Consider the following 24,498-nt stretch of genomic DNA (forward strand, 5'->3'; position numbering starts at 1 on the left):
GTATTTACTATCTAGCCCATTGCAGGAACACGTTGCTGACCCACAGTCTAGATGATAGTTAGGACTCTGCGGACAGAAGAACATTTTCATTGAGAAATACCATGTCTAAGAATGGTTAAAAAAAAAAAAAAGTTATTGAATTCAATTCCAGCTTTGAGTTAATAGTCTCTCTTAATACTGACAGACACTGAACTGGGCTTCTCCCCTCAATTCTTTGACATTTTAGCAAATCATATCACTTCCTATTAAGGGTTAGTGCCACGAATTTTCTCTCATGATTTTTCATCTTCAACTCTTTTCAGAGAAGAAAGCATTAAAGCTAACCCTTTCTGATCTTGTTACAAACTCTGTGCTTCTAGTTGGGAATTTGACTCCAAGTTGCCTCCATTCTCTACCACCCTCCCTTTTATTTGGCAGACTTTCATCAGCATCTTACTGTCCCTATAATCCTGATACTTCAGGCCACCATGTCTTTTCAATCGTCCCTTTCCCCTGAGTCTTTAAGAGCAGACTGTTGATTTCCCCTCGTTAACTTCAACCCACTGAGGCCTAACCTTTATCACTACCATCCCCTCAGACTTCTCTGCGTCATTCATAATCTGACTTCTAAATTCAGTGATTCACAGCTAGGTGCTACTGTACAGGACAGGGAACTATATTCAATATTCTGGCATAAACCATAGTGGAAAAGAATATAAAAAAGGATGTATATATGTGTATAACTGAGTCATTTTGCTGTGCATCAGAAATTAACACTACATTGTAAATCAAGTATACTTCATTAAAGAATAAATTAAAAAAATAAATTCAATGATTCTTCCTCTCAATTGATACTTCCTTCTTAAAACTTCTTCCTTTGCATTTCATCATATTCTTCAGTGAGATTTCTTCCTAATTCCAAGATAGTCTTTCTTTGTCACTTAGATTCTTTCCTCTCTTTATCCTAGAGTTTCAATCTCACCAACTTTTGATTCCTCTGAAGCAAGGATTGGCAAACTTGTTCCATGAAGGCCAGATAGTGAAGAGTTTAGGCTCTGCAGACCACATGGGTTGTGTTGCAAATATTCAGCTCTGCTGTTACAGTGTGAAAGCACCAAGAGATATGTAAATGAGGGCAGGGCTGTGTTCCAATAAAACTTTATTTAAAAACTGGCTAGCCATGGTTGGCCCCAATTATAGTCTGCCAATCCCTGCTTTCAATCCTCACAGCTTTTGAGAAAACCACCCTCTAATATGATATGAATATGTACCTGAAGGGCTATGACACCCAAATCTGACCTCTCTTTTGAGTTTAAGTCCATCTCAGTGACACTTGAGTACCTCAGGCTCCACACATCTCTTTATTGCATGTTTTCTCCCTTACATACCGACGTGCACACACGCACACACACACACACACACACTCTTGCATACACACCGGCACCCTCTCCTGCTTCCCCTCCTGGTCCATCTCAGTTAAATTCATCTCTTCTTACCCAGTTGCCAAAAGTTATCATGTTTCATTCTTCCTCAATGCTGTCTATGTAAGTAGACAGCAAGACCCCATCTTTCTTTCCTAGAAATAGAACTTTGTTTTTGATGTCTTGACTTAACGCGACATCTGATGGAAATCTTCCCTGATGCTCCAGATTAAGTCAGATCTTTTGTTAGAGTCTCATGGGTTCTCTTGGACTTGTAGAGCCGCTATCTTGGTAGTAACTTGCAGTTTTGAATGCCTATTTAATTGATGGCAGGGCTTCTCTAACTTTCATGAGGGTTGAATCATACCTCTAGCTCCTATGGCAGCTCCAGAAGATCTAGATCAGGACTGGATCCTAAAGTTCCAGATGACATTTCTAGACACATCCCAGCTATGCCCTCATTCTCAGATACCCTGTTCTTGAGCTGCCTGCCAGAATCTGCAGTGTGTTTTCCCGCCTCCTTTTTTTTAAGTTGAAGCATAGTTGGTTGACAATACTGCATTACTTTCAGGTGAACCACATAGTGATTTTTTTTTTGCAGACGATATTCCATTATAGGTTATTACAAGATACTGGGTGTAATACCCTGTGCTACACAGTAAATCTTTGTTGCTTCCTCTGCATCTTTATTCAGGCTATTGCTTGACTCTGAACTGTTTTCCTTTCCCTCCATTCTATGAAACCACATATTTTTGGTAAATGCTTACTGTCATCAGAGTCTCTATTGAAATATTATTTCTTCTCTGTAGGCTTTCTATTTGATTCAGGATTGGTTACTTCATTCATCTCCCAAAACATATGTTGTTATTATAGTGTGTACATCACGGTGTTATATTTGCATGTTTTCCCCTTCTTGCCCTACCCCAGCTCCCAAAACTCTCATTTATGTGGCACTCATGGGCAGATCCCATGGAGAAGGGAAAGTGTATCCACTCCAGTATTCTGGGCTGGAGCATTCCAAGAACTGTATAGTCCACAGGGTTGCAAAGAGTCAGACAAGACTGAGCGCTTTCACTTTCACTTCACTTTCACAGGCAGTACTTTTGTCTCAACTCACTTTGCATCTACAATATTTGCACAGGGCCTTGAACATAGTATGCATTTGATAGATGTTTAAACTTAATATGATTTTTTATAAAAGGGCTTCCCTGGTGGCTTGGATAGTAAAGAATCTGCTTGCAATTTAGGAGACCTGAGTTTAATCCCTGGGTTGGGAAGAGTCCCTAGAAGAGAGCATGGCAACCCATTTCAGTATTCTTGCCTGAAGAATTCCACGGACAGAGGAGCCTGGTGGGCTATAGTCCATGGGGTCACAAAGAGTCGGACACAACTTAGCAATTAAGCCCAGCATAGCACATAACTATAATATTGTCTCTCCTGTGTGTGTGTGTGTGTGTGTATGCGTGTGTGAGTGAGTGCACATGCATATACCTAGGGAGGTGGGGGAAATTACCAAAAACATAACTGCGACAATCTCTGGGTTTCTCTGATATGAAGATACCACAATTTTGAGACTTAAAAAAATTGATTAATTAAATACTAAAAGGGTCATAATTGTGACCTCAATAGTAAGTATTTATGTTCTTTTCAGTTCAATCCATACAGGTTTGAAAAGGGTGGGGAAAGACTCAGACTTGACCTAAACTTGGTCTTGTGTCTTAGGGAGGAGCACGGAGAAGTATTTGCCAGAAGGACAATGACCTAATACGCTACTACTTCTCAGATGCCAAGACGACATATGAAATCTTCCAAAGAGGACTTGCTGTGTCTGGTAAGCCTGGCTATTTCCCCTGGCCTGTAAGACCAAGATGGGCTCTTGTTCCCTACCTCTCCTTCCCTGTCTCACTTCTAAAACTTTGTTTCAGTGTGGTGGTCTGAGAAGAATTAAAAATACTGCATGGCAGGGACATGAGCAGAGGATCTGGGTGGGTGCTGGAAGCTGTGTAGCAGGACAGACTTGGGCTTGAAACCCAATTCTTCTATTGCCAGCTGTGTGACTGCACAGACCACTTTGCCTCTCTGAATCTGGTTCTTATTTAATACAAGGAGAACTTCCTGGCCAAGTTGTTAAAGAGTTAACAGTAGGAAAATATTTTGGTTAATTCACTAGTACATTTGTTTAGGAGGATGTGTTTCATAAATGTAGTTCCCTGCATTATAGAATCTGAGCTAGATTTAGCATTCAGGCCTCCTGACTTTTTACCTTGACCTTGCCCCTAGTATCGTACTGCTGGCCCTTGTTGCTTCTCTTAGTATCACAGAGGGTAATTGTCTTTTGGACTTTCCTAGAAGCATTATCCCATGACCTTTGGTAGGTTCATTTCCAATGAATGAAAGAAGTACATCAAGGTTCAGTACTTGTATCTGATATCATTGAACACAATGCTCGGTTTACTAGCTTCCTTTCAGAATCAACAGGCTTATAACTCCCCCTGTATATTTTTTTAAATGTTTATTTATTTGGCTGCATCAGGTCTTAGTTATGCCATATGGGATCTAGTTCCCTGACCAGGGATCAAACCCAGGCTCCCCTGCTTTGGAAGGTCAGTATCTTAGCCACTGGACCACCAGGGAAGTCCGACTCTCCCTGTAACTTTTTTTCTTTAGGGTGATACTCTGTCCAGGCAGAGGTTTACCTATGTGACTTTTTGTCCTCCACTTCCCTTCTGCCTTTTAACTCCAGGAGTTGGTGATGGACAGGGAGGCCTGGCGTGCTGCAATTCACGGGGTTGCAAAGAGTCAGACACGACAGAGCGACCGAACTGAACTGAACTGACGACAATATTTAACAGCCAATTCCTGTTGAGGACAAACTATAGTACTGCATGGATAGCATCTACTTATTTTCATACACCTCAGGGATTAGTTGTTATGCTGCTGCTGCTGCTGCTGCTACGTCGCTTCAGTCGTGTCCGACTCTGTGCGACCCCATAGACGGCAGCCCACCAGGCTCCCCCGTCCCTGGGATTCTCCTCCCCAGGGAAGAGTACTGGAGTGGGGTGCCATTGTCTTCTCCGATTAGTTGTTATACACCCCCATTTAAATTTTTTATTTATTTATGACTGTGCTCGGTCTTCGCTGATGCTCACGGGCTTTCTCTAGTTGCCACGAGAGGGGGTTACTCTTTGTCGCGGTGTGCAGGCTTCTCGTTGCAGTGGCTCCTCTCTGTGCAGCAGGGACTTTAGAGCATATGCAGCCTCAGTAGTTGTGCCCCGGCTTAGCTGTCACGAGGCATGTGGTATCTTCCTGGACCGGGGATCAAACCTGTGTTCCCTGCATTGACAGGTGGATTCTTAACCACTGGGCCGACAGGGAAGTCCAACCTCATTTTTTAAAGTGAGGAATTAGAGACTCAGAGGTTCAGGAATATTTTGAAAGTGACAGAACTAGAAAATGTTGATGCTGATACTGAAATCTAAGTCTCTGTCTAGATTACTTTATTTTATATCAACTCTTAAGTGCTTTGTAAAAGTTGTTGCTCCTCAAGACAATGAAAGTTTATTGTAAAGAAAGCTTCTATCTGAAGGTTCCAGAGGGGACTGTACTTGGTATTTCTGGCTCCACATCAGTACTGATTTAGATTTCTATCCACATAACAAACAAAAACAAACCAACCGCTAGTTTCTTTACTTATTTGGCAACTTAAGATAGTATATAGCTAATACAATAGAACTTTCCTTTGGGACTTCAGACTTTTTGAAGTTTTCTTCACTGAGCATGGATTGTTATTGGAACTAGATACAAGTCATTCAGCACACAGCATGTGGCACATAGGATACCTTCATTTAGAATTGTTTTTCAATGTTAAATTAAAACTAAATAGATAAATTGGCTTCTCAAGTAAGTAGGCATGAAAAATCCAGCGTATTTCCATAGAAAAATGACACATTTGATTACAACTGGGATGGAATACATCAGCCCTAACCTCTATCTTTATAGGGTTCCCAGGTGGCTCTAGTGGTCAAGAACACACCTATCAATGCAAGAGACTTAAGAGACATGGGTTTGATCCCTGGGTTAGGAAGATCCCCTGGAGGAGGGCATGGCAACCCACTCCAATATTCTTGCCTGGAAAATTTCCATGGACAGAGAAGCCTGGCGGGCTATGGTACACAGTGTTGTAAAGAATTGGAAACAACTAAAGTGACTTAACACAAACATACACAACCTCTATCTTTAATCCCTGCCCAGTAGATGGTCCATGTGCGGATCACCTGCATGCATGCGTGCTAAGTTCCTTCTGGTGCGATTCTGTGCGACCCCATGGACTGCAGCCCGCCGGCTCCTCTCTCCAGGGATTCGCCAGGCAAGAATACTGCAGTGGGTCGCCATGCCCTCCTCTGGGGAGAATTACCGGCAGATAGTGTTTAAAATATAAAATATATTTTATATTTAATATGTTTATATTATATTTAATATATTTATATTATATATATTTATTTAAAATAAAAAATAGTGTTAAAAATAAAAGATACTGTTTATGAGGACTTGCAGAGAAGGCAATGGCAACCCACTCCAGTACTCTTGCCTGGAAAATCCCATGGATGGAGGAGCCTGGTGGGCTGCAGTCCATGGGGTCGCTAAGAGTCGGGCACGACTGAGAGACTTCACTTTCACTTTTCACTCTCATGCATTGGAGAAGGAAATGGCAACCCACTCCAGTGTTCTTGCCTGGAGAATCCCAGGGATGGGGGAGCCTAGTGGGCTGCTGTCTTTGGGGTTGCACAGAGTCGGACACCACTGAAGCGACTTAGCAGTAGCAGCAGCAGTGTTTAAAATATAGAGCCTCTGGCTGCACTGTGTTTTACTGAACTGGAATTCCAGATAGTTGCTGTTCAGTCGCTAAGTCCTGTTCAGCTTTTTGCAGTGCCATGGGCTGCTTCTCTGTCCTTCACTATTTCCATGAGTGGGCTCAAATTCATGTCCACTGAGTTGGTGATGCCATCCAACCATCTCCTCCTCTGTCGTCCCCTTCTCCTCCAAATATGAATTTTAAACAGAGCTTTCCAAAGGCTTTGTGTGCCGAAATTTCAACTCTACCTAGCTTAGGGCCCCAATTTTGCTGTGAAGTTGCTAATAGGTAGATTCTTTATAGATGGCCATGTCTTAGAACAGAAAATCTAAGTTGATTAATCAAAGGCTAGGCTATTGCCTAGTCAGGACTTTGGCTAATCAAAGTGAAGCTGATTCAGGCACAGAGTTTAATGAAACCCCAGTTGGTGCCCCCTTGGGCCAATTATTTGACTTATTCCTTGACCATGGGCCTCTGCTAGTATTTTTATCCATAGGGAAGTGATAAGGAGATGCAATAGAGTTTTTCTCACCTCTATCACCTCTGCCACTTAACGAGCACGCTTGAAGTTGTTCAAGTTCATGATTCTTGGTTCCATGGGGATAATGATAGTTATTGGGAAGACCCAGTGAGTTAATGTGACAGCGCAGAGTAAGCCAGGGCCCATAAGAGGTATGTATCGCTGGGGGTTAATGATAGTACAAACGGTGCATCGGCAGAGTGGCGCACACTGTAGGCTGGAGCAGGGGCTGGGAACCCCTAAAGCAGGGCTTGCCTGGCTTCAAGGAACGTCTCAGTCTGAGACTTGACTTCTTGAGCATTCCATGCAGCTGTTTCAACAGAAAGAAAAAGCACTAATGTTTCCTGTGAAGAGTCTCCATGTTCATTAAAATATATATATATATATTTTTTTTTTTTTTTAGTCAATGTGGCTATCTCTTTCCTGCTTTCTTTCCTTTCTCCTCTGTCACTTAGTCTGGAAGTTCACTTATTTGCCTCTGAATTCCTAATAACCTTCTTTCTGAATGCTTCCTTTTGGCTAGAACTGAAATCCCCTCAGCAATGCGGCTAGATCCTCTATGTAAAACTTCCTTCCTTTCTGCACTCCTATTTATAACTCAGTTTCATTCTGGCTTAGATATGGGTGTTTCTCAGCCAGTTAGAGCTTTTCCGTAGCCTCGTAAGTACCATAACTTCTGTGACTTCTGTGGCTGAAATGACTATTTCCTCTAGTAAGTGGATGACTTACTGTAATTTAAATAAGTCAGAATAGTTTCGATTTTCAGAAGTTTAATTCTTCTATTGTCAAATGTGAGACACAGCTGTAAAAATATTCAAGGCTAATGTACATGAGTGTGTACCCAAGTGCTCCTGCGTACGCTCATGTGTGTTCTTGTAGCTCTTATGAGTCTCAGTGTCTCAGAAGACACTCTCATATGAAGTACGTTACCAACCGATTCATGAGAATGAAGCTTGACAAATAAGGGAAAAGGTCCCATTTTAATAGCTGTGAAAGAAGTTTAGACTAAAGTAATAACTTTTAAAATCTGTTAAACCAGAAGACATATTAAAAAGTGACTATTTAGTGTCTATGACTTGATATGTGCTGGTGGGAGAAAAGGCAAATTGTCCCAACCAATTCACCAAGCAATGTGATGCTGGGTATCAAAAACCTGAGCTGTATAATGTGGAACTCTGCTCGATGTCATGTGGCAGCTGGATGCGAGGCGAGTTTGAGGGAGGATTGGATAGGTGTATATTTATATATATGGCTGAGTCCCTTCACTGTTCACCTAAAGCATCACAACATTGTTAATCGGCTGTACCCCACTACAAAATAAAAAGTTAAAAAAAAAACCCTTGAGCTTTCTAACCAACTGTCCTCACCCCCAGCTCCTGCCACCCTTCCCAACCCAGTTATTTCATTTAAAATATCATGTATGAAACGAGATGCCAGTCCAGGTTCGATGCACGATATTGGATGCCTGGGGTTGGTGCACTGGGACGACCCAGAGGGATGGTGTGGGGAGGGAGGAGGGAGCAGGGTTCAGGATGGGGAGCACGTGTATATCTGTGGCAGATTCATTTTGATATTTGGCAAAACTAATACAATTATGTAAAGTTTAAAAATAAAATTTTAAAAATAAATAAATAAAAATAAAATATTCTAAGGAAATGTTCTAACTTTGAAATGATCAATTTGAAAATATGTATCATAGCATTATTTGATGTGTCAATTTTGGAAACAATCTCCATGCCCAAAATGAGATCAATTCAGCTGTACACTAGAATCCTTCATTACTTGGCCATAATAAGGCCATTAAAATCTCTATAGAGAAGAAATAATAATTGGAATATTTGTATAAAATGGGGAAAGAAAGCAGGATACCAAAATATATATGGGGAATGAATATAACCTTGAAACTATCAAAGGAAGTATCAAAGAAAATACGTAATATCAGTCTTGATAATGGTGTTTATGTGATGAGATTATTGATGACTTGTATTTTTATTTTTGTCTAAATTTTTATGAGCATATTTTTTTTACTGTGCACATATGCTAAGTCGCTTCAATCATGTCTGACTCTTTGCGACCCTGTGGACTGTAGCCTGCCAGTCTTCTCTGTCCAAGGAATTCTCCAGGCAAGAATACTGGAGTGGGTTGCCAAGCCCCTTTTTTATTGTAGGGAAACTCAGTCCAAGATTACCCAATACGGCTATTTGTGTTCACTTGTAGGTTTTTGCTTGTTCATGTCATGTGGGCTAGTCCATATTCATGGCTTTCCCCAAATGCCTGTTACCGTGGAGGTCACATATTCCAAGATGGAACCACCCCTGTTTTTCAGCATTTCCTAAATGTTGCAGATGCAGTTTTCAAGGCTCTCTCTGTCTTTGAGAACTGAGTACTTATCACTTTTGCATTTCCTTGGCACGTAAGAGAAGCTTGCGTCCTTACTGGATTTATCCTTTGTGTCTTGTCTCTTCCTAACCTCCTTTTACTTTCTCTGGTCCAAAGAATCTGCAACTGGAACTGATTTTCTCTTAATATTATGTTTTTAGACAATGGGCCTTGCCTGGGATATAGAAAACCAAACCAGCCCTACAGATGGCTGTCCTACAAACAGGTAAGTCAGGCCCATGATTTTGGATAAGTTCTTTTGCTTATGTGGTATCCTGAGCTAATTTGTTCTCTCTGGAGTCTTGATTGCTTTTTTTTTTCCCTCTCTCTCTACCTCTCTCTTTTGTAGGTGTCTGATCGAGCAGAGTACCTGGGCTCCTGTCTCTTGCATAAAGGATATAAACCATCACAAGAAAGCTTTGTTGGTATCTTTGCTCAGAATAGGCCAGAGGTAACTGTGTTGAAATTAACTGAAAGAAATGAGTCGGGGCCAAGTCTAAAGACTCCCCCAAATCCAGCACTCTGATGCTTGATGGAGATTTATGAAAGCTGTTTAGAGACCTCAGACTCTTTAAATATTGTTCCAGTTGAAAGAGGTATAGTGCAGGGCCTCTTTAATATTGGTTGAATGGTGCTATTTGCTGGGTGACTGGGCTTCTCCTATGTGTTTCCAGTTATGTGTCATTTTAAGCCAGTCTGTCATATGAGGAAAATAAGGAAACTGTGAGGGGACTGGCAAATAAGAGCTTGAGGGTGACGTGGAAAGGGATGAACTGGTGTTAGAATTGGAACTTGCACATTGTCCCTGAACTAGTGACCAAGGCCTCCACTTCTCCTGAGACCAGCTGCAGCCATCTTTCCACAGTGAGTTGAAAGCAGATTTTAGACATTACAATGATTGGAATTAAGCTTATCTCCAAGTTCAGGTGAAGTCATTAGACCCAATATCCTCAGAGAAAAACCTTTGTGTGTTTTGGAATAGTTGCATGACATATGCTTACCCAAGCCAGTTGTTTAACTGAAAATCCAAGGTGGGGGCAAGCCTGGCTGCACTTCTGGGTGCATCTATATACTTCATCTTCCCTTAACCCAGCCTCAGAGATATTCTTGACTCTAGTTCAGGAACTTAACACCAAACCTGGTATCTTAGTCTATTAGGGCTGCCATAAAAAAAATACCACACACTGGTGGCTTAAACAACAGAAATTAATTTTCTCAGTCCTAGAGTCTATTCAAGATCTCCAGTTCAAGATCAAGGTGTCAGCAGGTGTGTTTCTCCTGAGGCCTCTCTTCTTGGCTGTAGACAGCTGCCTTCTTTGCTGTGTCCTCACTTGACTTTTTCTCTGCCATCCCCAGTGTGTCTTCCTCTTCTTATAAGGACAGTAGTTATATTGGATCAGGGTCCCATCCTTATGAGCTCTGTGCTGTGCTGTGCTTAGTCACTCAATCATGTTTGACTCTTTGTGACCCCATGGACTGTAGCCCGCCAGGCGCCTCTGTTCATGGAATTCTCCAGGCAAGAATACTGGAGTGGGTTGCCATGTCTTCCTCCAGGGGATCTTCCCAACCCAGGGATCAAACCCAGGTCTCCTGCATTGCAAGCGGATTCTTTACCAGCTAAGCCACCAGAGAAGCCTAAGAATACTGGAGTGGGTAGCCTATCCCTTCTCCAGGGAATCTTAACCAACCCAGGAATTGAATACAGGGTCTCCTGTATTGCAGGCAGATTCTTTTTTTTTTCATTTAAATTTATTTATTTTAATTGGAGGCTAATTACTTTACAACATTGTATTGGTTTTGCTATACATCAACATGAATCCGCCACGGGTGTACACGTGTTCCCCATCCTGAACCCCCCTCCCACCTCCCTCCGCATACCATCCCTCTGGGTCATCCCAGTGCACCAGCCCCAAGCTTCCTGTACCCTGCAGGCAGATTCTTTACCAGCTGAGCTTTATGATCTCATTTCACCTTAATTCTTTTTAAAAGGTGCTATCAACAAAAACAATTGCCTTGGTGTTAGGGCTTTGACATGAATTTAAGGGGGAACATAATTCAGTTCATAATGACATTTAAGACCCACCATTATCAGGTTCTGACCCATCAGCCCAATTCACTTCCTGTCACTCTTTATGCTTTCTGATGTATATGTAGTGATGTCATGCAATCCTGCTTTGTTCATTCACTTCCTTCATCCTTCTCTGTCTCCATCTCCATAACCAAATCCTACCTGTCCTTCAGGGCCCTGCCCAATTTCCGTCACTTTTCCCAAAGTAGTTCCAGATAGCTTTACTCCATCCCTGAGAGTGACTCTGTTTCCTTAAGACTCCCCTAATGCTTTCTGTACCTTTTATGGATAGAACTTATTACACTCTACCTTTGTTTTAATAGTTGTCTCGGTACCCACATTATCTCCTTTATTTAATTATATTTTATAGCATCAGCAATGGCAGTCCCTAAAGCATCACACAAAAAAAGAGATTTGAGGGGACTTCCCTGATGGTCCTGTGGTTAAAACTCTGTGCTTCAAATGCTGGGAGTCTGGGTTCCATCCCTGGTCAAGCAACTAGATTTCACATGGCACAACTGAAGATTCTTTCTTTTAACACAGAGCCACCAAATAAGCATTTGTTGACTAAATGACTGAATTAACACACTTCGTCGTCAAAGCATATGCTAGTCCTTATTTGAACATCTCTCCATACAGTGGGTCATCTCTGAGTTCGCTTGTTACACATACTCCATGGTAGCTGTGCCCCTGTATGACACCTTGGGAGCAGAAGCTGTCATATACATCATCAACAAGGGTAAAATTTTGCTATTACATTTTAACTTGATTCTTTCTTGATGCTGAGTATTTCCTCATTATTGGTTTTTGTTAACAGACTTATAATGCTGTGATCAGAAAAATGCTCAAGTCTCTCTTGTCCCATAGCACCTAGGATATAATTTAGAGGGAAGTTAGAAAAAGCCCATGAATCGGGGATATACTCAGAAGTTTCAATGAAATGCTTCAAGGTGGCGTAATATGACAATATAGTTTTGGCAGTGAGCTATTTTCACTGGCCACCCTGGATGAAAGGCCATAGAGTGAGTGAATAAATCACTTAATTGACTGTATCACTATGGAACTACTGGTTTAATTTCCTACTCTTGTAAATCGAAATGAGTATAGTTTTCACCAGCATGTACCAATGTCCATGTCCATGGTGAGTCTGTAGACAAAATGACTATTGTTAAAGAAACAAATTCAGGTTCAATGGGCAAATAAGAGATATACTAGATGTTACCTTCCATCACAGAACTGGTAGATTAAGTGAGTAGATCCATTGGAACTATAGACTTAATCAGAAAGTTTCCATTTGTGCAAACAAGTATCAAAGCAATTGCTACCATTAAAAACTATAAAATGCTTGTCTGCTAAAATCCTACTTGCCCTCTCCTTCCCCTTGTAATCCCTCCTCCCCATGCCCCTAAACAAAGCAAATGGACAGGACCACATATGTGACCAAGTGTGTTGTCTGTATTCTTAACCTGAAGGAATTTTGTGGCTCCTCTAGAAACTATAAATGGTTGGCAGTGTGCAAGGAAACTAAGTGCTTCTGTTTCAATTAAGTTTATTTTATTATCAATGGAATGTTTCCGATTTTATACATTATAAATCTGATTTACAAACATAATCTCCTTTAGGGATCCAGTAGTTTTGACATTTTCAAAAATCTTTTCCTCTTTGTGAGAAAATCAGATGCACACCAACACAAGAGGCTGACCTCCGGCTCTCTTTCTGCTTTCAGCTGATATCGCCATGGTAATCTGTGATACACCCCAAAAGGCATTAGTCCTTATCAGTAATGTGGAAAAGGGCCTCGCCCCAGGCCTGAAATTGGTCATCCTCATGGATCCCTTTGAGGATGACCTGAAGAAGAGAGGGGAGAAATGTGGAGTTGAAATCTTATCCCTGTTTGATGCTGAGGTAGGGGACTGAAGCTCAACTGCCAGCCAGAAGGGTGGTCTCACACTGTGGGCAACTTGCAGGACTTCCATACAGGAAAGCAAGTTGATGTCCTCCAGAGGTGGCAGGGGAGGAGTCAATTACACTCATGGTATTAAGCTATGGGAATCATTTCCCCAAGACAACTCAGAAAGCCTGCCAGTGGGGGAGGAAGGTCTGTGGCCAGCAGACAGACTTCCAAGTAGAGAATTTATAAATACAGAAGTAGTTAGAGGGGGGTGATCCTGGAACCAGGCTTCCTGGGTTCACCTTCTAGCTCCACATCCATTAGTTATGTGACCTGGGGCCAGTTGCACCACATCTTCTTTTCCCCCTCTGTAACATGAAGATGAAACCATCCCTACTTCACAAAGGAGATTTAAAGAGTTAATGAGAGAACATAAAGTGCTCAGGGCAGTAATATAATGTGCAGTAAGCCTTGAAATGTCAATTATTCATTTTATTTAAAATGATTTAGCAATGGTCCTGGAAGACTGAACCTTGAGAGTCTGATGGGAAGTTTGGACATTTGGGATCTGCCCTCATAAGTTGGTATTATAGAGAACTTATACTCTACCCTGAGGCTTCCATTGTGCCTGAATGCTGGCTTTTGGGCCTGACCTGGGTTGGAATTTGGGTTGTATTCCTGCAGAGGTGTTCACATGCAAAAGGAAAAGAGGACTGTATTTGTCCTAAGACTGTCTATCTCAACTAATGTCTTTCTTGCTTTTCTGTTCATGCAGAATTTAGGCAAAGAGAACTTCAGAAAACCCGTGGTAAGTTTTCTTCTGCCTGATCTTGAGTCTTGCCATCTTCAGCTCTCAAAGCTCACAGTAGACTAAGCCCTTATGCTTCCCTCTCCAGCCTCCTGCACCAGAAGATCTCAGCATCATTTGCTTTACCAGTGGGACCACAGGTCAGTGCCCAGGAAGTTTTCCCACATGCCCCTAGTTGGCCAAAAACGTGGCTTGAGTCACTGACCACTGGTGGGCTGGTAAATATACTTTACAAGCAGCCCTATCCTGAGGGACTTATAATCTAAGACTTCTGAATATGGTTGCCCACTTAGAAAAACCCAAGCATAAGCAAACACATTTCAATGAACAACCAGGAGCAGTTTACATGCTATGGAATGGAAGGGCCTTTAAGATGGCTTTATAAAGTCAACTTCCTCCCCCAGCCTACCATTCTCTCAACATCACTTGAATGGCTTCACTCAATCAAGATAGCCCAGTGGTAGATCTAAACAGATCATTCCGTGTTCTCTTTCTCCCCCTCTATGTAGCTACCTAGCTATTAGAACTCTTAGTAACTTTTAATTTGAACCATAATAATCTAGAAGTCATAGCCATTCCACTGTGCCCCGTTTATAAAGTGATGGCTAGGTAATATTGTTAGATCTGAAGTCTTCAACATGAAAACAGCACAAGGCAGGGTGGGGGCCACTTGGATTCTTTTTTGTTGCTATCTGAGACTGCGGCTGTGCCCTGTGTGGTAGCAGTCAGAGTAGCATAATAATGCAGTCAGAGTAGCGTTTCTGGGGGTATCAGTCATTCATAAGCAGAGTCATTTACACCATTCATAAAAAGACCCGGGGACAGAAGAAGTTCTCGGCTCCATGGAACGGAACCAAATGAATGTAGCTTCTCATTTCAATGCCAGAGACAACCTGTTAGTCACTTACTGCATCTTCCCACCTCTTGTTTCCTACAGGTGATCCCAAAGGAGCCATGTTAACCCATGCAAATATTGTTTCCAATGCTTCTGGTTTTCTCAAATGTATGGAGGTCAGTGGTCAATTGAAAACAAGGCCCTCATTAAAATGTAAATCTGTCGTAAGATTTTAATCTTAAAGTGAGAGGAGGCAGAGAGGGAAAAAACTGATTGAAGGCCTGAGTGTGGATGAATACCGGTACATCTTTGTCTGGAGTTTTGCCCTTTTATTTATTTATTAATATATATATATATATATATATATTTTTAATCTGGACCATTTTTAAAGTTTTTATCGAATGTGTTATAGTATTGGTTCTGTTTTATGTTTTGATTTTTGGGATTTTGGCTACAAGGTACATGGGATCTCAGCTCCCTGACCAGGGGTAGAACTCACACCCTCTGCATTGGAAGGTGAAGTCTTAACCATTGGACCTCTGGGGAAGTCCCATAGAGTTTTGCTCTGTTAGGGTCACTGCAGATCTCCACACTCAATGCAGTTAGAGCAGCCCTTAGATTTACACAGGGCACATCTGCACAGCTGTATGCAGCAGTCCTAGAAAGAAGTGTTTAAATCCTCTTTGGAAGAGGAAATTGACATTAACCCATTGTTGTCTCTTTTCCATTTCCTGATCTCTAGGGTGTTTTTGAACCCAATCCTGAGGACGTGTCTATATCCTACCTCCCCTTGGCTCATATGTTTGAAAGGATTGTACAGGTAAGATCCTATATTCCTAGCAGGTGTGTGAAAAGAGGGTCCTGACTTGCTAGTCACACATTTATTCCAAGGGCAGCTCTGCAACATTTGCAGTCTACTATTTAATGTGAGGGCACGGGCAGCAGGGAGTTGTCACAGCTGAGTCCTAATCTTGGCGTCACCCCTAACCTGTTGCAGAGTCTTCCTGTGTGGAGTCTGTCTGTATCCCATGGGGTGAATGCTTGCTCCTGCTTTCACACAGGGTGCCGGCAAATCCTTGGAGCTCATAGCCTGGAGCTTACATCTATCCTGCGCGGGGAGATGAGGCATTGTTTTTTCTTTTCTTTGGGCTAGAGGTTTTGAAAAGATCTAGGCTTAAAGAAAAGGAAGTTCCCCACAGAGGGGCGAAGAAGGAAACTTTGATCCAGATAAGGTGTCCAGAGTGTGTCAGGGGGAGCTGCTGACATGGCACGTGCACTGGAGAAGAGCTGGCCTTCTGTGAGTGGTCATCTAGCTTTTCAGGCTATTCTGAGGCTGGCTTGAGAACCAAAAGCAAAAACACAGGTGTCATTAGGGATGGAAAGTCCCCTCTCTGATCCCCGCTTAAATACCTCTTCAACCAGCTTATCTGTTGGTACACGAAATGCTAAAATTGAAGATTCGGTTCCTTGGGTTAAAGTGCTGATATCTGATTAATATAATATTAGTTCTAATCAGCGTGCTTTTCACATTTTCAGTCAGTTCAGTTGCTCAGTTGTGTCCGACTCTTTGTGACCCCATGGACTGCAGCACTCCAGGCTTCCCTGTCCATCACCAACTCCTGGAGCTTGCTCAAACTCATGTCCATCGAGTCCATCCATGTCCATCAAACTCATGATACCATCCAACCATCTCATCCTCTGTCGTCCCCTTCTCCTCCTGTCTTCAATCTTTCCCAGCATCAGGGTCTTTTCCAATGAGTCAGTTCTTCGCATCAGGTGGCCAAAGTATTGGAGCTTCAGTTTCAGCATCAGTCCTTCCAATGAATATTCAGGACTGATTTCCCTTAGGATTGACTTGTTGGATCTCCTTGCAGTCCAAGGGACTCTCAAGAGGCTTCTCCAGCACCACGGTTCAAAAGCATCAATTCTTTGGTGCTCAGTTTTCTTTATAGTCCACCTGTCACATCCAAACATGACTACTGGAAAAACCATAGCTTTGACTAGACAGACCTTTGTTGGCAAAGTAATGTCTCTGCTTTTAAATTTGCTGTCTAGGTTGGTCATAGCTTTTCTTCCAAGGAGCAAGCATCTTTTAATTTCATGGTTGCAATCACCATCTGCAGTGATTTTGGAGCCCAAAAAAATAAAGTCTCTCTCTCTCACTGTTTCCATTGTTTCCCCATCTATTTGTCATGAAGTGATGGGACCGGATGCCATGATCTTAGTTTTCTGAATGATGAGTTTTAAGCCAACTTTTTCACTCTCTTCTTTTGCTTTCATCAAGAGGCTCTTTAGTTCTTCGCTTTCAGCTGTAAGGGTGGTGTCATCTGTGTATCTGAGGTTATTGATATTTCTCCTGGCAATCTTGATTCCAGCTTGTGTTCCATCCAGCTGGCATTTCATATGATGCACTCTGCATATAAGTTATATAAGCAGGGTGACAATATACAGCCTTGATGTATATTCCGTGAATATACGTGAAAACTTCGGGAGTTTTCACATTTTATCACTTCTGAAATTGAGATGGTCTTAACCACTGTAGGCGTGTTCTAGTTTGAGTGCTTTTTTCTTAGTGCTATGTAATGAACGGGCTCTTAGAAACGATGCCTTAGACACTCACCCAGAGCCATGGGTGGAATAGGGGTGGGCCTGCAGCCTCACAATCTGACTTACCTGTCCTGCCACCTCAGCAGAGGTGAGTGTCATCCTGTCTAGGGAGTAGGGTCTCAGAGTTCTGGGTACATGAAGTGTCAGGGGTGAGGGGGTCCAGAGAAAAGTGTGCATTTTTGTTGCTGTTCAGTCACTAAGTAGTATCTGACTCTTTGAGACCCCATGGACTGCCACCTGCCAGCCTTCCCTGTCCTTCACTGTCTCCCAGAGTTTGCTCAAAATCAAGTCCATTGAGTTGGTGATGCTATCTAGCCATCTCATCCTATGCCACCCCCTTCTCCTTTTGCCTTCAGTCTTCCAGCATCAGGGTGTTTTCCAATGAGTCAACTCTTCACATCAAAGTGCCCATTGGATGTCCTTAATTTTGTCCCAAACAGACCCGACTCAAAGAGGTTCTTTGGCTCTGAGTCCCACGCTCTGGTTTTGCTTTTAGGTCATCGTGTACTCTTGTGGAGCCAAAGTCGGATTCTTCCAAGGAGACATTCGGCTGCTGCCTGACGACATGAGGACCCTGAAGCCCACATTGTTCCCCACAGTGCCTCGACTCCTTAACAAGGTCTATGATAAGGTACTTACCTTGCTTCTGCTGGGCTGGCCCTGAGCTGTGCAGGGCTTTAGGCCTGACTACAGCTCCTAGAGACTCTGTGTTGCTAGGAACTGTGCTCCAGCTCCACCCTCACCCCCACCCCACCAGCATCCACTTACAGCCACACTTACAAATGCAGCCATGAAAAATCGTACAAATGAAACCCCCTTTCCTCTGGATGAGATTACTTGGATGTGATATGGAGAAACAGATTAATTCAGAGACTTGAGGAACCTCTCAAAATTCAGCTGACTTGGAAATTGTTACTCTGGTTCCATAACACCTGCTGGTTAGGGTGCTTCTTGCTGAGGTGCTAAGCCCATGGTAAATATTTCATATACATTCCATCATTTCATTCCTACAAAAACCCAGGAAATCACACCAACATTTATTATCCCTAATTTACAGATGATGAGACTGAACCTTGGAGGTTAAATAGCTTGTCCAGAGTCAGGTCTAATAAGGAGATGAGCCAAAATTTCATGGCCTCATGACAGATTTAGCTGATATTGATCTCTGCTCTGTTTTTCATTAAGGTTAGGAAAATGGTGATTTTTCTAATCCAAGCATTTCTCTTGCCTTCATTAGCTGAGAGTCTTCCAGGAAGGCACAAATATTTGATTTTTGCCCCCTTTATTTATCAGTCTTGAAAATAATGCACTGGTGCCCCAGTGACCTTCAAAACTGGTCAGTGAAAAATTTTCTTTGTAATATTATGATACTATATAACATACATACATATGATCCTAAATCAAAAGCCCTAACAGGTACAGAATCAGCTGTTTCATCAGTACTCCCGGGTAACTTTGTAGATAGATGCTACCTTTTGGGGACATGCTGTATTAATTGTCAAGGTTTTTTGCTAAGGACAAGGAATTTGGAGGAGCTGGAGCTTTGTGTGTGTGTATGAACTTCACTTCTTTGTTAGCATGAACTTTCATCATTATTCAGCATACCAGTGCATGAATAAGAGTCACTTTCTTTTGATGCTGCTGCTGCTGCTGCTAAGTCACTTCAGTCATGTCCGGCTCTGTGCGACCCCATACACAGCAGCCCACCAGGCTCCCCCGTCCCTGGGATTCTCCAGGCAAGAACACTGGAGTGGGTTGCCATTTCCTTCTCCAATGCATGAAAGTGAAAAGTGAAAGTGAAGTCGCTCAGTCGTGTCCGACCCTCAGCAACCCCGTGGACTGCAGCCTACCAGGCTCCTCCGTCCATGGGATTCTCCAGGCAAGAGTACTGGAGTGGGCTGCCATTGCCTTCTCCGCTTTTGATGCTAGGAAGCGCTATCTCTTGTTTGTTGATGAATGGCTTTGGTGAGTATCCAGTAGGTTTCCAACTAAGAGGAGCTGTCACTCCTCTCACTCCTGCAGGTACAAAATGAAGCCAAGACACCCTTGAAGAAGTTCTTGTTGAACTTAGCTGTTGCCAGTAAATTCCGTGAAGTGAAAAGGGGTATCATCAGACGTGACAGTCTGTGGGACAAGCTCATCTTTGGAAAGATCCAGGTATGCTGGGTAGATCCTGATGGAGCCAGGTATGTGTCTGGGCTGCCCTCAGCTTCAGCATACTTTGCTTTTCCTTTGATGGTCAAGCGTCTCTTTAACTGGAGACCCTTTGGCACTTTCTGCGTTCACTCAGCCTTTTGAGATCTCTCTCAGACAACGTTGTCACTAAAGGGATTTGGCTGAAATACAGAAAGTGGATTTTTCTTAGGTTCTCTCTTTCATTCTCTTGGGTGGTCTGTTGAGAGTCCTAAGTAATTTGAAAGATCCAACAATACAAATTACCTGAGGAAATGTAAAAAAAAAAAAAAAAAATGCAGGTCTGGTTCCCGCTGTGGATGGTGGTTACCATAAGAGCCAACCCTTTAAGTTCTTTTCTACAATGATGGACCCTTTCTAAGTGCTGTGTGAATTAATTAGTTTAATCCTTATGACAACACTGGATAAGTAGGCTGTTCTGCCCATTTTGCAATGCAGGAGACTAAAGCCGAGGGAATAGTTTTCAGCGGGTCTTTTGTTTCTATTAAACAGGAAAGCCTGGGTGGGAAGGTTCGGTTCCTGATCACCGGAGCTGCCCCCATCTCACCTCCCGTCTTGACGTTCCTCCGGGCAGCACTGGGATGTCTGGTAGGCCAAGTACTTTTTTTTAAAAAAATTTTTATTAGGGTGTAGGTGCTTTACAATGTTGTGTTAGTTTATGCTGTACAGCAAAGTGAATTCGTTATATATATCCATACATCACCTCTTCTTTCCTTCCCATTCAGGCAATAGGCACCTTTTTGGGATGATAGCTAATTTCACTTTTGCACAAGTAAAACTCACTATTTAAATAAAAATGAAAACACAAATGAAAAGTGCCAAGGAGAAAGTCAGCCAGAAACTCAAAGTCAAGAGAAAATATCCTTCCAGTCACTGCTTAATGCATCTGTATACAGAAACCTTGACACAAACAGCATCAATGTTAACAAAACTTTGCCATTTGCAGCAGTGTGAATGGGCTTGGAGGGCATTATGCCAAGTGAAATGAATCAGACAAAGACAAATTCTATGTGACGTCACTTATATGTGGAATCTAAAAAATGCAACAGACTAATGAATGTAATAAAAAAGAATCAGGCTCACAGATACAGAGAACAAAGTCCAAGTGGTGGGTAAGGGCAATTTAGGGGTAGGAGGGTAAGAGGTACAAACAGTTAGGTGCAAAGTGAGTTAGAGGATATTATTATATGGGAAATACATCTGATGTTTTATAATAACGATAAATGGAGTATCATCTTTAAAAAATGACATCCGTGTTCTAATATACTTGTTAAGCAGTGCTCGCCCCGTCCATATTGATCCTAGTCAAATAAACATCATTTTAATGGTTTTGTAATCATTTATTGAATGTACCCAAATAACTAGTCTCCTGTTGATGCGTGTTAAGTCATTTCAGTCGTGTCCAACTCTTGACTCTTAAAGACCCTATGAACTGTAGCCAACCAGCCTCCTCTGTCCATGGGGTTCTTTAGGCAAGAATACTGGACTGGATTGCCATGCCCTCCTCCAGGGGATCTTCCCAACCCAGGGATTGAACCTGTGTTTCTTACATTTCCTGCATTGGCAGGTGGATTCTTTACACTTGTGCTACCTAGGAAACCCAGTTTCCTATTGATAGACATCATTTTTTTTTTTTGCTGTTATAATCAATGAGATGATAAGGATATTTGTGCATATTTATGCAACTATCAATTTAGGATAAATCTTTGCAAGTGGGAATTATTGGGCCAAAGTATATGAGTTTTTTTTACATGTTAATGTTAATGCTCACACTTCCTCAGAAGGGTCTTGTCTTTCTTATACATTCCTGCAAATAAAGCACAAGTCCTGATAGCCCCACCTTCTTGCTAGTGATAGATGTTTTCAGTCATTTAAATCTTAGCCAAACAGATACTTGAAAAATCTTATTACAGCTTTGTTTCTTTTATTAACACCAAATATCTTTTGGGGGGCTCTTTTTTCCCTTGCCTTCATCGCATTGAACATTCACAGATGTATTTAATAGTATTTGTGAGGTTTTGTGTGTTTGGCTGCACTATGAGGCACGCAGATCTTAGTTCCCCAATCAGGGACTGAACCCAAGACCTCTGCATTGGAAGTGCAGAGTCTTAACCACTAGACCACCAGGGAAGTCCCTAAACATCCTTTCTATTGTTTACTGGCACTTGTATTGCTTTCATGAATTACTACATTACCTCCTCATAGAAAAAAGAGCAAAGGAGAGTTTGGTTCTCTTTCACCTTGCTTTCTAAGAATTCGAATAGTAATAAAATCAATCTTTGTTGTGTTACAAGTGTATGTCCTAGTCTCATCTTTTGCGCTGTGTATTGCTAGATAAAAGTTTTAAATGTTTTTGCACTGAGTCACCTTTTTTATGTGGTTTTATAAGAGCTTAGACCTTAGGCTTCCTGACCCAACCCTCAATATTGCATAAAACTGTTTTCACCCAGATTTTCTGGTAACCTTGTGGTTTTACCTTTTTCAATTAAGTCTCTGCTCCATCTGGAATTTAGTAAAAGGGCTTGAGTACAGATAGTCTCATATTTTCCCCCTCGATGGCTAACTAGTTCATTCTTTCAGCCAACACGCACAGTATGAATGAAGCAAACAGCCTTGTCCTCATCAAGTACCACCTATGTGTATAACTGTCTTCACAACAGATTCTGAATTGATGCCAAGGCCAGAGTTCCTCTTTCTTCCTTTCCTTCCTTTCCCTCAGCTCCTAACACCCATAGATCAGAAGGCCCTATGTCATATCCCTCCCAGAAATGCCTTCCTCTCTTCCAGCAGCTCTGCCTGGGACAGACCCCATCTCCACTTCAGACTGTGCATGTGTTTCCCCCACAGCCCCTCTCCAGTCAAGGTTATCCTTTATACCAGCAGTTGGTCTGTGCTACAGACCAAATCTGGCCTGTTCCCTCTATTTGTAAATAAAGTCTTGGTGGAACACAGCCATACTTATTTATTTATGTATTGTCTACTGCCACTTTGGTGCTATATTGGCAGAGATGAGTCATTGACATAGAGACCAAATGGCTCATACAGTCAAATATATTCACTCTCTGGTTTTATATACAGAAGTTTGCCAACCCCTGTTCTACACCATAGCTATTTCCCTTAAAAGATACTTCTCACTTTCTTTAGCTCCTTCAGTAGCATGCCCTTGCCTAGGTTCAAGTCCAGTTGCCATTGGATTGCATGTCACTTAATGAATAACTCTCTTTTCCCCATCAGCTTGTAGTGCCACATTTCCCGAAGTATAGTATGTTTCCATACTTTGGTCAATTTCTGGACCCTTTTGGTTTTTTAGTGAATCCACAGTTGCAAAGACCCAGCAGCTCAGGCTCTCACGAATCCAAGGTTTTAGGACACTAAGTGTCCTCCAGCTCTCAGACACCTTGCTTTCTTCATGTCTGGCCATAGGGCATGGCCAGCTCCTGCTGTATCTTGAGTAACTCTCAAAGCCCTTCTTTGGTTCACACAGGTGTTTGAAGCTTATGGTCAAACAGAATGCACTGCTGGCTGTACAGTTACATTACCTAGGGATTGGAAATCAGGTAGGTTCTTTGTTTACTGGACAGTGGGTGCAATGGCTGGGTGAACAGTTCTAGATAAACTAGGATTTGGGTGTTTAGATAGCCTCAATACTCTGGATGAATGTGGCAGATCCTAAATCTAAGGGTTGGTCCAGGCTTTTCTATCTCGACTGTCTGGCACTGCCAAATGACTTTTCAGTTTTATTCTTCTAGAGTTAATCCATAAATATCTCTCAAACATGGCTGGAGTTATCACCATTTCCCAGTATCCTGGCTGATTCATTGTGGTGTGTTCTAGGCCACGTTGGAGTCCCCATGGCTTGCAATCATGTGAAGCTGGAAGATGTACCTGATATGAACTACTTTGCCGTGAACAATGAAGGAGAGGCAAGTAGGCTGTGCCCAGCAGTCCTTTTTACATAATCGTGGTGGGGATGTGTGTATCAGAAAAAGCACACACTTGTGAGCAAGTTTGTGTTTGGTTCTTTCGAGAATTTTAGGACTTCAATGTCTTGGAGTCTAACTTTGTCCCCCACAATAGAAATTAAAATCCGGCGCTCTTCATTAGTGTCATTGGTATTAGTCAATCAGTTGTGTCCGACTCTTTGCAACCCCATGGACTGTAGCTCACCAGTCTCCTCTGTCCATGGCATTCTCCAGGCAAGAATACTAGAGTGGATAGCCATTCCCTGCTCCAGGAGATCTTCAATCCCAACCCAGGGATTGAACTCGTGTTCCCCACATTGCAGGCAGATCCTTTACCATCTGACCCACTAGGGAAGCCAGTGTTCCTCATACGTATAGTGGAAGCGTCAAATGAATCAAGGTGGCAGGAAAAAAAAAGATGAAAGGCGGGAGTAGGTGTTTGTAGCAGCCTTTGCTGTTGTCACCATCGCCTCCCAACTTCTGTACAGATCTGCATCAGGGGCCACAACGTGTTCAAAGGATACCTGAAGGAGCCCGAGAAGACACAGGAAACCTTGGACAAGGATGGCTGGCTTCACACAGGAGACATTGGTCGCTGGCTCCCAGTGAGTGTTTCTTCAAAACTTCTGGGTGTCCCTTAACGAGGGAATAGACTTGCTCAAAATGAAAGTTGCTCAGTCATGTCCGACTCTTTGCGACCCCATGGACTGTAGCCTGCCAGGCTCCTCTGTCCATGGAATTCTCCAGGCAAGAATACTGGAGTGGGTTGCCATTCCTTTCTCCAGGGGATCATCCCAACCCAGGGATTGAACCCAAGTCTCCTGCATTGCAGGCAGATTCTTTACCACCATCTGTGCTACCAGGAAAGCCCAAGAATACTGGAGTGGGTACCTTTCTTTCCCTTCTCCAGGGGATCTTCCTGACCCAGGAATCCAACCGGCATCTCCTGCATTGCAGGCAGATTCTTTACCAACTGAGATCCC

At 42.5% G+C, this 24,498-nt stretch overlaps 1 protein-coding gene across 12 annotated transcripts in view; it reads left to right on the forward strand.

The window, feature by feature from the left end:
• Window positions 1-24,498, forward strand: part of ACSL5 (acyl-CoA synthetase long chain family member 5) — a 51,446-nt gene that overhangs the window by 22,124 nt on the left and 4,824 nt on the right. For all 12 annotated transcript variants that reach the window (XM_086379030.1, XM_086379028.1, XM_086379036.1 and 9 more), the window contains 15 exons: window positions 3,123-3,231; window positions 9,313-9,377; window positions 9,501-9,602; window positions 11,859-11,958; window positions 12,946-13,124; window positions 13,886-13,918; window positions 14,007-14,058; window positions 14,856-14,929; window positions 15,496-15,573; window positions 17,857-17,991; window positions 19,383-19,517; window positions 20,046-20,141; window positions 23,038-23,110; window positions 23,388-23,476; window positions 24,004-24,120. In XM_086379030.1, coding sequence (XP_086235156.1) covers window positions 3,123-3,231; window positions 9,313-9,377; window positions 9,501-9,602; window positions 11,859-11,958; window positions 12,946-13,124; window positions 13,886-13,918; window positions 14,007-14,058; window positions 14,856-14,929; window positions 15,496-15,573; window positions 17,857-17,991; window positions 19,383-19,517; window positions 20,046-20,141; window positions 23,038-23,110; window positions 23,388-23,476; window positions 24,004-24,120 — 1,437 coding nt within the window. The remainder of the gene's footprint in view (window positions 1-3,122; window positions 3,232-9,312; window positions 9,378-9,500; window positions 9,603-11,858; window positions 11,959-12,945; window positions 13,125-13,885; window positions 13,919-14,006; window positions 14,059-14,855; window positions 14,930-15,495; window positions 15,574-17,856; window positions 17,992-19,382; window positions 19,518-20,045; window positions 20,142-23,037; window positions 23,111-23,387; window positions 23,477-24,003; window positions 24,121-24,498) is intronic.

Source organism: Bos grunniens, chromosome 26 (genome assembly GCF_055505025.1).
Source record: "Bos grunniens cultivar Pamir isolate PY7600 chromosome 26, Bosgru_T2T1.0, whole genome shotgun sequence".
NCBI classification, from domain to species: domain Eukaryota; kingdom Metazoa; phylum Chordata; class Mammalia; order Artiodactyla; family Bovidae; genus Bos; species Bos grunniens.